This window comes from Heterodontus francisci, chromosome 46, assembly GCF_036365525.1.
Source record: "Heterodontus francisci isolate sHetFra1 chromosome 46, sHetFra1.hap1, whole genome shotgun sequence".
In the NCBI taxonomy this organism is placed as follows: domain Eukaryota; kingdom Metazoa; phylum Chordata; class Chondrichthyes; order Heterodontiformes; family Heterodontidae; genus Heterodontus; species Heterodontus francisci.
The window spans coordinates 15,933,279-15,947,068 of NC_090416.1; the positions used below are offsets into that span (position 1 = coordinate 15,933,279).

Below are 13,790 nucleotides of genomic sequence, written 5' to 3' on the forward strand. Positions count from 1 at the left end.
ACTGACTCCTGATCGATTGGATATTGATCACTGACTCCTGAGCGATTGGGGGTGATATTGATCACCAACTCCCAATCGATTGGATATTGATCACTGACTCCTGATCGATTGGATATTGATCACTGACTCCCGATCGATTGGGGGTGATATTGATCACCAACTCCGAATCGATTGGATATTGATCACTGACTCCCGATCGATTGGATATTGATCACTGACTCCTGAGCGATTGGGGGTGATATTGATCACTGACTCCCGATCGATTGGATATTGATCACTGACTCCCGATCGATTGGATATTGATCACTGACTCCTGAGCGATTGGGGGTGATATTGATCACCAACTCCGAATCGATTGGATATTGATCACTGACTCCTGATCGATTGGATATTGATCACTGACTCCCGATCGATTAGGGTGATATTGATCACTGTCTCCCGATCGATTGGATATTGATCACTGACTCCCGATCGATTGGATATTGATCACTGACTCCCGATCGATTGGATATTGATCACTGACTCCTGAGCGATTGGGGGTGATATTGATCACCAACTCCGAATCGATTGGATATTGATCACTGACTCCTGATCGATTGGATATTGATCACTGTCTCCCGATCGATTAGGGTGATATTGATCACCGACTCCAAATCAATTGGATATTGATCACCGACTCCTGAGCGATTGGGAGTGATATTGATCACCAACTCCGAATCGATTGGATATTGATCACCGACTCCCGATCGATTGGATATTGATCACCAACTCCGAATCGATTGGATATTGATCACTGACTCCCGATCGATTGGATATTGATCACCAACTCCGAATCGATTGGATATTGATCACCGACTCCCGATCGATTGGATATTGATCACTGACTCCCGATCGATTGGATATTGATCACCGACTCCCGATCGATTGGATATTGATCACTGACTCCCGATCGATTGGGGTGATATTGATCACTGACTCCCGATCGATTGGATATTGATCACTTACTCCCGATCGATTAGGGTGATATTGATCACCGACTCCCGATCGATTGGATATTGATCACTGACTCCCGATCGATTAGGGTGATATTGATCACCGACTCCCGATCGATTGGATATTGATCACTGACTCCTGATCGATTGGATATTGATCACTGACTCCCGATCGATTAGGGTGATATTGATCACCGACTCCTGATCAATTGGATATTGATCACTGACTCCCGATCGATTAGGGTGATATTGATCACCGACTCCCGATCGATTAGGGTGATATTGATCACTGACTCCTGATCAATTGGATATTGATCACTGACTCCCGATCGATTGGATATTGATCACCGACTCCCGATCGATTGGATATTGATCACTGACTCCCGATCGATTGGGGTGATATTGATCACTGACTCCCGATCGATTGGATATTGATCACTGACTCCCGATCGATTTGGGTGATATTGATCACCGACTCCCGATCGATTGGATATTGATCACTGAATCCCGATCGATTAGGGTGATATTGATCACCGACTCCTGATCAATTGGATATTGATCACTGACTCCCGATCGATTATGGTGATATTGATCACCGACTCCCGATCGATTAGGGTGATATTGATCACCGACTCCCGATCGATTGGATATTGATCACTGACACCCGATCGATTAGGGTGATATTGATCACCGACTCCCGATCGATTGGATATTGATCACTGACTCCCGATCGATTAGGGTGATATTGATCACCGACTCCTGATCGATTGGATATTGATCACTGACTCCCGATCGATTAGGGTGATATTGATCACTGACTCCCGATCGATTGGATATTGATCACTGACTCCCGATCGATTAGGGTGATATTGATCACCGACTCCCGATCGATTGGATATTGATCACTGACTCCCAATTTTTTGGATATTGATCACTGACTCCCGATCGATTGGATATTGATCACCAACTCCAAATCAATTGGATATTGATCACTGACTCCCAATTTTTTGGATATTGATCACCAACTCCTGATCGATTGGATATTGATCACCGACTCCTGATCGATAGGGAGTGATATTGATCACTGACTCCCGATCGATTGGGGGTGATATTGATCACTGACTCCAAATCAATTGGATATTGATCACTGACTCCCGATCGATTGGGGTGATATTGATCACTGACTCCCGATCGATTGGGGTGATATTGATCACTGACTCCCGATCGATTGGGGTGATATTGATCACTGACTCCCAATCGATTGGATATTGATCACTGACTCCCAATCGATTGGATATTGATCACTGACTCCCGATCGATTGGATATTGATCACTGACTCCTGATCGATAGGGAGTGATATTGATCACTGACTCCTGATCGATAGGGAGTGATATTGATCACCGACTCCCGATCGATTGGATATTGATCACTGACTCCCGATCGATTGGATATTGATCACTGACTCCTGATCGATAGGGAGTGATATTGATCACTGACTCCCGATCGATTGGATATTGATCACTGACTCCCGATCGATTGGGGGTGATATTGATCACTGACTCCCGATCGATTGGATATTGATCACTGACTCCCGATCGATTGGGAGTGATATTGATCACTGACTCCCGATCGATTGGATATTGATCACTGACTCCCGATCGATTGGATATTGATCACTGACTCCCGATCGATTGGGGGTGATATTGATCACTGACTCCCGATCGATTGGATATTGATCACTGACTCCCGATCGATTGGGGGTGATATTGATCACTGACTCCCGATCGATTGGATATTGATCACTGACTCCCGATCGATTGGATATTGATCACTGACTCCCGATCGATTGGATATTGATCACTGACTCCCAATCGAATGGATATTGATCACTGACTCCCGATCGATTGGATATTGATCACTGACTCCCGATCGATTGGATATTGATCACTGACTCCCGAACGATTGGGGCGGCACAGTGGTGCAGTGGTTAGCACCGCAGCCTCACAGCTCCAGGGACCTGGGTTCGATTCTGGGTACTGCCTGTGCGGAGTTTGCAAGTTCTCCCTGTGTCTGCGTGGGTTTCCTCCGGGTGCTCCGGTTTCCTCCCACATGCCAAAGACTTGCAGGTTGATAGGTTAATTGGCCATTATAAATTGCCCCTAGTATAGGTAGGTGGTAGGGAAATATATAGGGACAGGTGGGGATGTGATAGGAATATGGGATTAGTGCAGGATTAGTATAAATGGGTGGTTGATGTTCGGCACAGACTCGGTGGGCCGAAGGGCCTGTTTCAGTGCTGTATCTCTGAACTGAACATATTGATCACCGACTCCTGATCGATAGGGAGTGATATTGATCACTGACTCCCGATCGATTGGATATTGATCACTGACTCCTGATCGATTGGGAGTGATATTGATCACTGACTCCCGATCGATTGGATATTGATCAGTGACTCCCGATCGATTGGATATTGATCACCGACTCCTGATCGATTGGGAGTGATATTGATCACTGACTCCCGATCGATTGGATATTGATCACTGACTCCCGATTGATTGGATATTGATCACTGACTCCCAATCGAATGGATATTGATCACTGACTCCCGATCGATTGGGGGCGTTATTGATCACCGACTCCTGATCGATAGGGAGTGATATTGATCACTGACTCCCGATCGATTGGATATTGATCACTGACTCCTGATCGATTGGGAGTGATATTGATCACTGACTCCCGATCGATTGGATATTGATCAGTGACTCCCGATCGATTGGATATTGATCACCGACTCCTGATCGATTGGGAGTGATATTGATCACTGACTCCCGATCGATTGGATATTGATCACTGACTCCTGATCGATAGGGAGTGATATTGATCACCGACTCCCGATCGATTGGATATTGATCACTGACTCCTGATCAATTGGATATTGATCACTGACTCCTGATCGATTGGATATTGATTACTGACTCCCGATCGATTGGGGGTGATATTGATCACTGACTCCCAATCGATTGGATATTGATTACTGACTCCCGATCGATTGGGGGTGATATTGATCACTGACTCCCAATCGATTGGATATTGATCACTGACTCCCGATCGATTGGATATTGATCACTGACTCCCGATCGATTGGGGGTGATATTGATCACTGACTCCCGATCGATTGGATATTGATCACTGACTCCCGATCGATTGGGAGTGATATTGATCACTGACTCCCGATCGATTGGATATTGATCACTGACTCCCGATCGATTGGATATTGATCACTGACTCCTGATCGATAGGGAGTGATATTGATCACCGACTCCCGATCGATTGGATATTGATCACTGACTCCCGATCGATTGGATATTGATCAGTGACTCCCGATCGATTGGATATTGATCACTGACTCCTGATCGATAGGGAGTGATATTGATCACTGACTCCCGATCGATTGGATATTGATCACTGACTCCCGATCGATTGGATATTGATCACTGACTCCCGATCGATTGGGGGCAATTTTGATCACTGACTCCCGATCGATTGGATATTGATCACTGACTCCCGATCGATTGGGGGTGATATTGATCACCGACTCCCGATCGATTGGGGGTGATATTGATCACTGACTCCCGATCGTTTGGGGGTGATATTGATCACTGACTCCCGATCGATTGGGGGTGATATTGATCACTGACTCCCGATCGATTGGGGGTGATATTGATCACTGACTCCCGATCGATTGGGGGTGATATTGATCACTGACTCCCGATCGATTGGGGGCAATATTGATCACTGACTCCCGATCGATTGGATATTGATCACTGACTCCTGATCGATTGGATATTGATCACTGACTCCCGATCGATTGGATATTGATCACTGACTCCCGATCGATTGGATATTGATCACTGACTCCCGAACGATTGGATATTGATCACTGACTCCCGATCGATAGGGAGTGATATTGATCACTGACTCCCAATCGATTGGATATTGATCACTGACTCCCGATCGATAGGGAGTGATATTGATCACTGACTCCCGATCGATTGGATATTGATCACTGACTCCTGATCGATAGGGAGTGATATTGATCACCGACTCCCGATCGATTGGATATTGATCACTGACTCCCGATCGATTGGATATTGATCACTGACTCCCGATCGATTGGATATTGATCACTGACTCCCGATCGATTGGATATTGATCACTGACTCCCGATCGATAGGGAGTGATATTGATCACCGACTCCCGATCGATTGGATATTGATCACTGACTCCCGATCGATTGGATATTGATCACTGACTCCTGATCGATAGGGAGTGATATTGATCACCGACTCCCGATCGATTGGATATTGATCACTGACTCCCGATCGATTGGATATTGATCACTGACTCCCGATCGATTGGATATTGATCACTGACTCCCGATCGATAGGGAGTGATATTGATCACCGACTCCCGATCGATTGGATATTGATCACTGACTCCCGATCGATTGGATATTGATCACTGACTCCTGATCGATAGGGAGTGATATTGATCACCGACTCCCGATCGATTGGATATTGATCACTGACTCCCGATCGATTGGATATTGATCACTGACTCCCAATCGATTGGATATTGATCACTGACTCCCGATCGATTGGATATTGATCACTGACTCCCGATCGATAGGGAGTGATATTGATCACCGACTCCCGATCGATTGGATATTGATCACTGACTCCCGATCGATTGGATATTGATCACCGACTCCCAATCGATTGGGGGTGATATTGATCACCGACTCCCGATCGATTGGATATTGATCACCGACTCCCGATCGATTGGATATTGATCACTGACTCCCGATCGATTGGATATTGATCACTGACTCCTGATCGATAGGGAGTGATATTGATCACTGACTCCCGATCGATTGGATATTGATCACTGACTCCCGATCGATTGGGGGTGATATTGATCACCGACTCCCAATCGATTGGGGGTGATATTGATCACTGACTCCCGATCGATTGGATATTGATCACTGACTCCCGATCGATTGGGGGTGATATTGATCACTGACTCCCGATCGATTGGATATTGATCACTGACTCCCGATCGATTGGGGGTGATATTGATCACCGACTCCCGATCGATTGGGGGTGATCACAAGGATTCACCATCTCATGTGTGATGTGCTTGCTATTTGATAAAGCTCCTTGTGCCAGTGGGAGTATAAATAACTGTGAGCTGGTGGGGGTTGGGGGGTGGGGGTGGTGGGTGTTGGTGCATGGTGGATTGGTGGGGAGTTCTCCCCGGTGTCCTGGGACCAATATTTAACCCTCAATCACAATCAGTAAAAAAAAAAATCATGTGGGATCTTGCTGTGTGTAAAGTGACTGCCACATTTCCGACATTACAACAGTGACCACACTTCACAACATAAGTACTTCATTGGCTGCAAAGCGCTTTGGGATGTCCTGAGATCGTGAAAGGCGCTATAGAAATGCAAGTCTTAATCTCTCTCTTGCTCTCACTCTCCATCCTCCCTATTCTAATGTCCTTGGTAAATGTCACTTTGCTCTCCCCCACCACCCAACCCTCCCCACCTCAGTCTGCGGAAATCTGGACATCCGACATGACATCTCCCAGCTCAGGAAGCTCGAGAACTGCACTGTCATCGAGGGAGACCTGCAGATCCTCCTCCTCTTCAACACAAAGGCCGAAGACTTCCACGGCATCAGTTTTCCCAAGCTGACAATGATCACTGAGTACCTGTTGATCTTCCGGGTGTACGGACTAGAGAGTCTGAAGGACCTCTTCCCCAACTTAATGGTCATCAAGGGGGTCAGCCTCTTCTTCAACTACGCCATGGTGATTTTCGAGATGCCCCACCTAAGGGAAATCGGCTTGCACCGACTGACCAACATCATGCGGGGCGACGTGCGTATTGAGAAGAACCAGGAGCTTTGTCACCTCTCCACCATTGACTGGTCGCTGCTCCTCAACTCCGACGAGAACATTTACATCTTCGGGAATAAGCAAGTGGAGGAATGCGGGGACGTGTGTCCGGGAACCATGGACGACGGCAACCCCTGCATCCAGACCAACTTCAACGGTCGACGGGACTACCGGTGTTGGACCTCCACTCACTGTCAGAAAAGTAAGGACACCGCACTGCTCTCTCCACCCCGCGCTGCTCTCTCCACCCCGCGCTGCTCTCTCCACCCCGCGCTGCTCTCTCCACCCCGCGCTGCTCTCTCCACCCCGCGCTGCTCTCTCCACCCCGCGCTGCTCTCTCCACCCCGCGCTGCTCTCTCCACCCCGCGCTGCTCTCTCCACCCCGCGCTGCTCTCTCCACCCCGCACTGCTCTCTCCACCCCGCACTGCTCTCTCCAGCCCGGACTGCTCTCTCCACCCCGCACTGCTCTCTCCAGCCCGGACTGCTCTCTCCACCCCGCGCTGCTCTCTCCACCCCGCACTGCTCTCTCCACCCCGGACTGCTCTCTCCACCCCGCGCTGCTCTCTCCACCCCGCACTGCTCTCTCCACCCCGGACTGCTCTCTCCACCCCGCACTGCTCTCTCCACCCCGCGCTGCTCTCTCCACCCCGCGCTGCTCTCTCCACCCCGCGCTGCTCTCTCCACCCCGCGCTGCTCTCTCCACCCAGCGCTGCTCTCTCCACCCAGCGCTGCTCTCTCCACCCAGCGCTGCTCTCTCCACCCCGAACTGCTCTCTCCACCCCGCGCTGCTCTCTCCACCCCGGACTGCTCTCTCCACCCCGCACTGCTCTCTCCACCCCGCACTGCTCTCTCCACCCCGCACTGCTCTCTCCACCCCAAGCCCTTTATTCAGATGGGCGATTGCAACGGCGACTCGCAGCCGTGACTCAGTCGGTATCTCTCTCACCTTGGAGTCAGAAAGACATGGGTTCGAGTCCCACTCCAGAGACTCGAGCAGATAATCCAGGCTCACACTCCCGGTGCCAGTACTGAGGGAGTGCCGCACTGTTGGAAGGTCAGTACTGAGGGATGCCACACTGTCAGAGGGTCAGTACTGAGGGATTGCCACACTGTTGGAGGATCAGGACTGAGGGAGCACCGCACTGTCAGAGAGTCAGTACTGAGAGGGTGCTGCATTGTGAGAGGGTCAGTACTAAGGGAGTGAGAGTCAGGAGTTAGAGGGACCTCCCCAGATACAGGAGGGGTTAGAGGGACCACCCCAGATACACGAGTGTGAGAGAGGGGTTAGAGGGACCTCCCGAGATAGAAGGAGTATGTGACGGAGGGGTTAGAGAGGCCTGCCCAGATACAGGAGTGTGAGTGAGGGGTTAGAGTGGTCTCCCCTGATTTGGGACAGGGATTCCTGGTTAGGTTTGGGCCTGCTGTCAAGTTAAGTTTAACCTGCAGTAAACATGTTGCTATGTTACTCTCAATAAACACAATGGCCCCTGTTTTGTATATAGGGCCGAGGGACTGCATTTAGTGTAAACACAAGTTGCTCCGATCGATCAGAAACTATTCTCGCTCAGTTTTACCTCCTACAAGAGCTGATGGATTGTTTTAACCTTATCCCCACATCCTTCAATCCAACGTACCCACCTTATCCCCATATCCCTCACATCACACTCCAGAGATCTGAGCCCATAATCCAGGCCGACAGTCCCAGTGACAGTGCTGAGGGAGTTCTCCCTCAACACTGTCCCCATCAAACACTCCCAGCACAGGTACAGCACGGGTCAGATGAAGGGATTCGATCAGGTCGATAGAGAGAAACGATTTCCTCTGGTTGGGGGGTGGGGGAAGTCCAGAACAAGGGGGCAGAACCTTAAAATTGGAGCCAGGCCATTCAGGGGGTGATGTTAGGAAGCACTTCTTCACACAAAGGGGGAGTGGAAATCTGGAACTCCCACCCCCTCCCCCAAAAAGCTGTTGAAGCTGGGGGAGGTGGAGTCAATTGGAAATTTCAAGACTGAGACGGATAGAGTTTTGTTGGGTAAGGGGATTAAGTGTTCCGGAAGACAGTTGGGAAAAAGGAGTGGAAATACAGATCAACCATCATCTAATAGAATAGCAGAACAGGCTGGAGGGGCAGAATGGCCTCTTCCTCTTTCTTTGCTGGTTATCGTATGAGCGGGAGGCAGGGAACAGCTCAGGGTGGTCCCTGTTTACCTAAAAACAGCGCTCAGTGTTTACCGCACTGAGAGGGCCAGCCTGGTGCAGTACGCTAAATGCATCAAAGAATGTTAATCAGTTTGGTAGGGAATCTCACCTTGAGCAGGGTTACACACACGGACACAGACATACACACACACCAGGCCGGGGACCCCAGCTGAAAACTGATACCTGTTGTCAGACCAGCTACCTACATCGAGCTGCTTGATCGAGGAACGGATAACATTCTCACTCACATTTCACTATGTTTACATTTAGATTTGCATTCCAGTTCTGTTCCTGTACGGGTGCAATGAGTTCATGCAGCATTTCCAGCACAGAAAACAGGCCGTTCGGCCCATCCGCTCTGTGCTGGTGTTTCTGCTCCGCACGAGCCTCCTCCCACCCCCTCTTCATCTCACCCTATCCCCATATCCTTCTATTCCTTTCTCCCTCATGTGTTTATCCAGCTTCCCCTTAAATGTATCTCTGCTGTTGCCCCCTCAACCACTCCCTGTGGTAGTGAGTTCCACATTCTCACCACTCTCTGGGGAAAGAGGTTTCTCCTGAATTCCCCATTGGAATTATTAGTGACTGTCTTATATTGATGGCCCCCTAGTTCTGGTCTCCCCCCACAAGTGGAAATATCTTCTCTACGTCTACCCTATCGAAACCCTTTCATCATTTTAATGACCTCGGTCAGGTCACCCCTCAGCCTTCTCTTTTCGACAGAAAAGATCCCCCAGTCTGTTCAATTCAGCACAGACTGAGGAGCTTCAAGTTTCCTTAATTTGCAAACTGTTAAGATGCCACATGAACAGAGTTTATTACAATAAAAGATGTGGAGAAAACAGCAGAACAATGCAGTGCAAGTAGGGTCAGACGTAAGTGAGGAATAAAGAAGGCGGCTCACCACCTTCTCAATTAGTGATGGGCAATGAATACTGGCCGGGCCAGCAACACTCATCCCTTAGACAAATAATTTTTAAAAACTTCATTCTTTATCCCTGGGAGTGTTTGATGGGGACAGTGTAGAGGGAGCTTTACTCTGTATCTAACCCCATACTGTACCTGTCCTGGGAGTGTTTGATGGGGACAGTGTAGAGGGAGCTTTACTCTGTATCTAAGCCCGTTTTTTTTTGTTTTTTTCTTTTTTTTTGTAGAGGGAGCTTTACTCTGTATCTAACCCCATGCTGTATCTGTCCTGGGAGTGTTTGATGGGGACAGTGTAGAGGGATCTTTACTCTGTATCTAACCCCGTGCTGTCCCTGTCCTGGGAGTGTTTGATGGGGACAGTGTAGAGGGAGCTTTACTCTGTATCTAACCCCCGTGCTGTACCTGTCCTGGGAGTGTTTGATGGGGACAGTGTAGAGGGAGCTTTACTCTGTATCTAACCCCATACTGTACCTGTCCTGGGAGTGTTTGATGGGGACCGTGTAGAGGGAGCTTTACTCTGTATCTAACCCCCGTGCTGTACCTGTCCTGGGAGTGTTTGATGGGGACAGTGTAGAGGGAGCTTTACTCTGTATCTAACCCCGTGCTGTACCTGTCCTGGGAGTGTTTGATGGGGACAGTGTAGAGGGAGCTTTACTCTGTATCTAACCCCGTGCTGTACCTGTCCTGGGAGTGTTTGATGGGGACCGTGTAGAGGGAGCTTTACTCTGTATCTAACCCCGTGCTGTACCTGTCCTTGGAGTGTTTGATGGGGACAGTGTAGAGGGAGCTTTACTCTGTATCTAAGCCCGTGCTGTACCTGTCCTGGGAGTTTTTGATGGGGACAGTGTAGAAGGAGCTTTACTCTGTATCTCTGTGACCAGATGATACATTTATCAACGCAGACAGCAGAGAAGCTGTTTTCTACAATTGAAATCGCAGAGATACATTTAAGGGGAAGCTGGATAAACACATGAGGGAGAAAGGAATAGAAGGATATGGGGATAGGGTGAGATGAAGGGGAGGGTGGGAGGAGGCTCGTCTGGAGCATAAACACTAGCATGGAGCAGATGGGCCGAGTGGCCTGTTTCTATACTGTACACTCTGTATAATGGAATGATAATCCATTTGATTCCCTTTTTCTCATCGAGTGAGTGTCTGGTGAACTGAAGGCTCTGCTTGTCTTGTTTTCCTGCAGTCTGCCCCCGTAAGTGTTTGGATCGAAGCTGTACCAGCACCGGCGAGTGCTGCCACAAGGAGTGCCTCGGGGGTTGCCATCGACCCGCTGACAGCCGGATGTGCCTGGTCTGCCGAAACTACCGCTACAACGACACCTGCCTGCCCAGCTGTCCGCCCAAGACCTACAAGTACGAGGGCTGGCGCTGCGTGACCCAGGAATACTGTGCCAGCCTTCACAAGATCTCTGACAATTCCAAGGACTGGCTGCCATTCGTCGTCTTCCAGGGGGAGTGCATGCCGGAATGCCCCTCCGGGTATTCAAGGGACACCCGCAGGTACCCGATCCCAGCTTACACCCGCTCGAGGAGTGTGTCCACATGTCAAGAGGCCATCTCATTTCAGAACCACATTGCCAGCCTCACTGGGAGAGGGCATTGGAAATGTGTTGCACCAGAACTGTAGCAGGGGGTGGAAGGCACTTTCAGGTGGCTGGGGACAGTGTAGAGGGAGCTTTACTCTGTATCTAACCCCGTGCTGTCCCTGTCCTGGGAGTGTTTGATGAGGACAGTGTAGAAGGAGCTTTACTCTGTATCTAACCCCGTGCTGTCCCTGTCCTGGGAGTGTTTGATGAGGACAGTGTAGAAGGAGCTTTACTCTGTATCTAACCCCCGTGCTGTACCTGTCCTGGGAGTGTTTGATGAGGACAGTGTAGAAGGAGCTTTACTCTGTATCTAACCCCGTTTTTTTTTTTCTTTTTCGCACCGCATGCTCCTTCTCCAGGGACACCAGGGCGCAAACGTAACCGCGGAAGGGAGGCAGGCAATCGGGGAGGACGGACCCCCCGACGGCCCTCAGCCTGGACCTGTGAATTGCTACCTTGGCCAGGCCCAGGAGCAGACCGACAAGGAGATCCTCCTCCCGGCCCACGCCCCTCCGCACTGGGTTGGGGACAATGTAGAGGAAGCTTTACTCTGTATCTAACCCCCGTGCTGTACCTGTCCTGGGAGTGTTTGATGGGGACAGTGTAGAGGGAGCTTTACTCTGTATCTAACCCCCGTGCTGTACCTGTCCTGGGAGTGTTTGATGGGGACAGTGTAGCGGGAGCTTTACTCTATATCTAACCCCCGTGCTGTACCTGTCCTGGGAGTGTTTGTTGGGGACAGTGTAGCGGGAGCTTTACTCTGTATCTAACCCCGGACTGTACCAATCCTGGAAATTCACGGGAGAAGTTTGTGATGTATCTGGTATTTAAAGTCTCAGTGTTTACAGTAAATACCCCCGGGTTCATCTCAATGCCATCAGTGTGATCAGTGTGATCACTGGAGCTTTCATAAACAGACAAACATATTTTTAATCTTTGCAAAATAGAATTTCCTGTGTATAAGTACACCTTTTATTAAAAGGCCTTTAATTACACTTCAGAATCTATTTTAATTTCTCAAGAAAGTTGTCCTTTATAATAATTTTATCCCAAACACACAGTTCCTAGCTTTGGCTTGCCGTCTCTTCCTCTCTCTCTCTCTCGCTGTCTCTCTCTCTCTCCCTCTCTCTCTGTCTGTCTCTGTCTCTGCCTCTTCCTCTCTTCACCCCCTGGATCTCTCTCTGTCTCTCTCTCCCTCTCTCTGTCTTTCTCTCTCTCTCTCTGTCTCTCTCTCTCTCTCCCTTCCCTGTCTCTCTCTCACTCTCTCTCTCTCCCTCTCTCTGTCTTTCTCTTCTCCGTCTCTCTGTCTCTCTCTCCCTCTCTCTCTTCACCCCCCCCCCCCCCCACCGGATCTCTCTCAGTCTCTCACTCCCTCTCTCTCTCTGTCTTTCTCTCTCTCTCTCTGTCTCTCTCTCTCTCTCTCTTTCTCTCTCTTCCTGTCTTTACCCCCCCTCTCTGCCTCTCCTCAGTGCCCCTCTGATATCTCTCTGTCTCTCTCTCCCTCTCTCTCTTCCTCTCTCTCTCTCTCTCTTCCTGTCTTCACCCCGTGCCCCTCTGGTATCTTTGCCGATTGAGGTTCTGACCCCCCTCCACCATGTTCTTCCCTTCCCATCAGCATCTTCTGCATCAAGTGCAAAGGTCACTGCCCCAAAGTTTGCCATGTTGGAACCAAGACAGTCGACTCATTGGCCGCCGCCCAGCATTTGGCTGAGTGCACCGTTATTGAGGGTAACCTGATCGTCAACATCCGAGGAGGCAGTAAGTACCATCCTTCACGGGGTGCGGGGGGGGGGGGGTGATATTGAGAGCTACCATGTTGAGTTCCAAAGCGGGAGAGGATTGTGACCACCCTGCCCCCACTCCCATCCCCATAGCGATGGGGACCCTCTATCCTGCCCCGAATATAGACCCTGCCTTTGGGGTCCTATACCTGATGGGGTTGCAGTTGGAGCCTGGGCAGTGGGCCCCACGGTATGTGGCCTGAGCTCAGGGTGACCCAGTTAGGGTCGCACAACTCCAATGGAGGGGGCGAGGTTTGCAGTCTGCACGAGATGTGTGTAATTGACGGGAGGACGGCAGTGTGCGGTATAACTCCGGTTATACCACCTG

The 13,790-nt window shown here is 49.7% G+C and overlaps 1 protein-coding gene across 1 annotated transcript in view; it reads left to right on the top strand.

Moving 5' to 3' along the window:
- Window positions 1–6,741: 6,741 nt before the first annotated feature.
- LOC137356807 (insulin-like growth factor 1 receptor) overlaps window positions 6,742–13,790 on the top strand; it is a 63,560-nt gene continuing 56,511 nt past the window's right edge. The window contains exons 1-3 of the mRNA XM_068022597.1: window positions 6,742–7,159; window positions 11,280–11,595; window positions 13,297–13,439. Coding sequence (XP_067878698.1) covers window positions 6,757–7,159; window positions 11,280–11,595; window positions 13,297–13,439 — 862 coding nt within the window. The 5' untranslated portion in view covers window positions 6,742–6,756. The remainder of the gene's footprint in view (window positions 7,160–11,279; window positions 11,596–13,296; window positions 13,440–13,790) is intronic.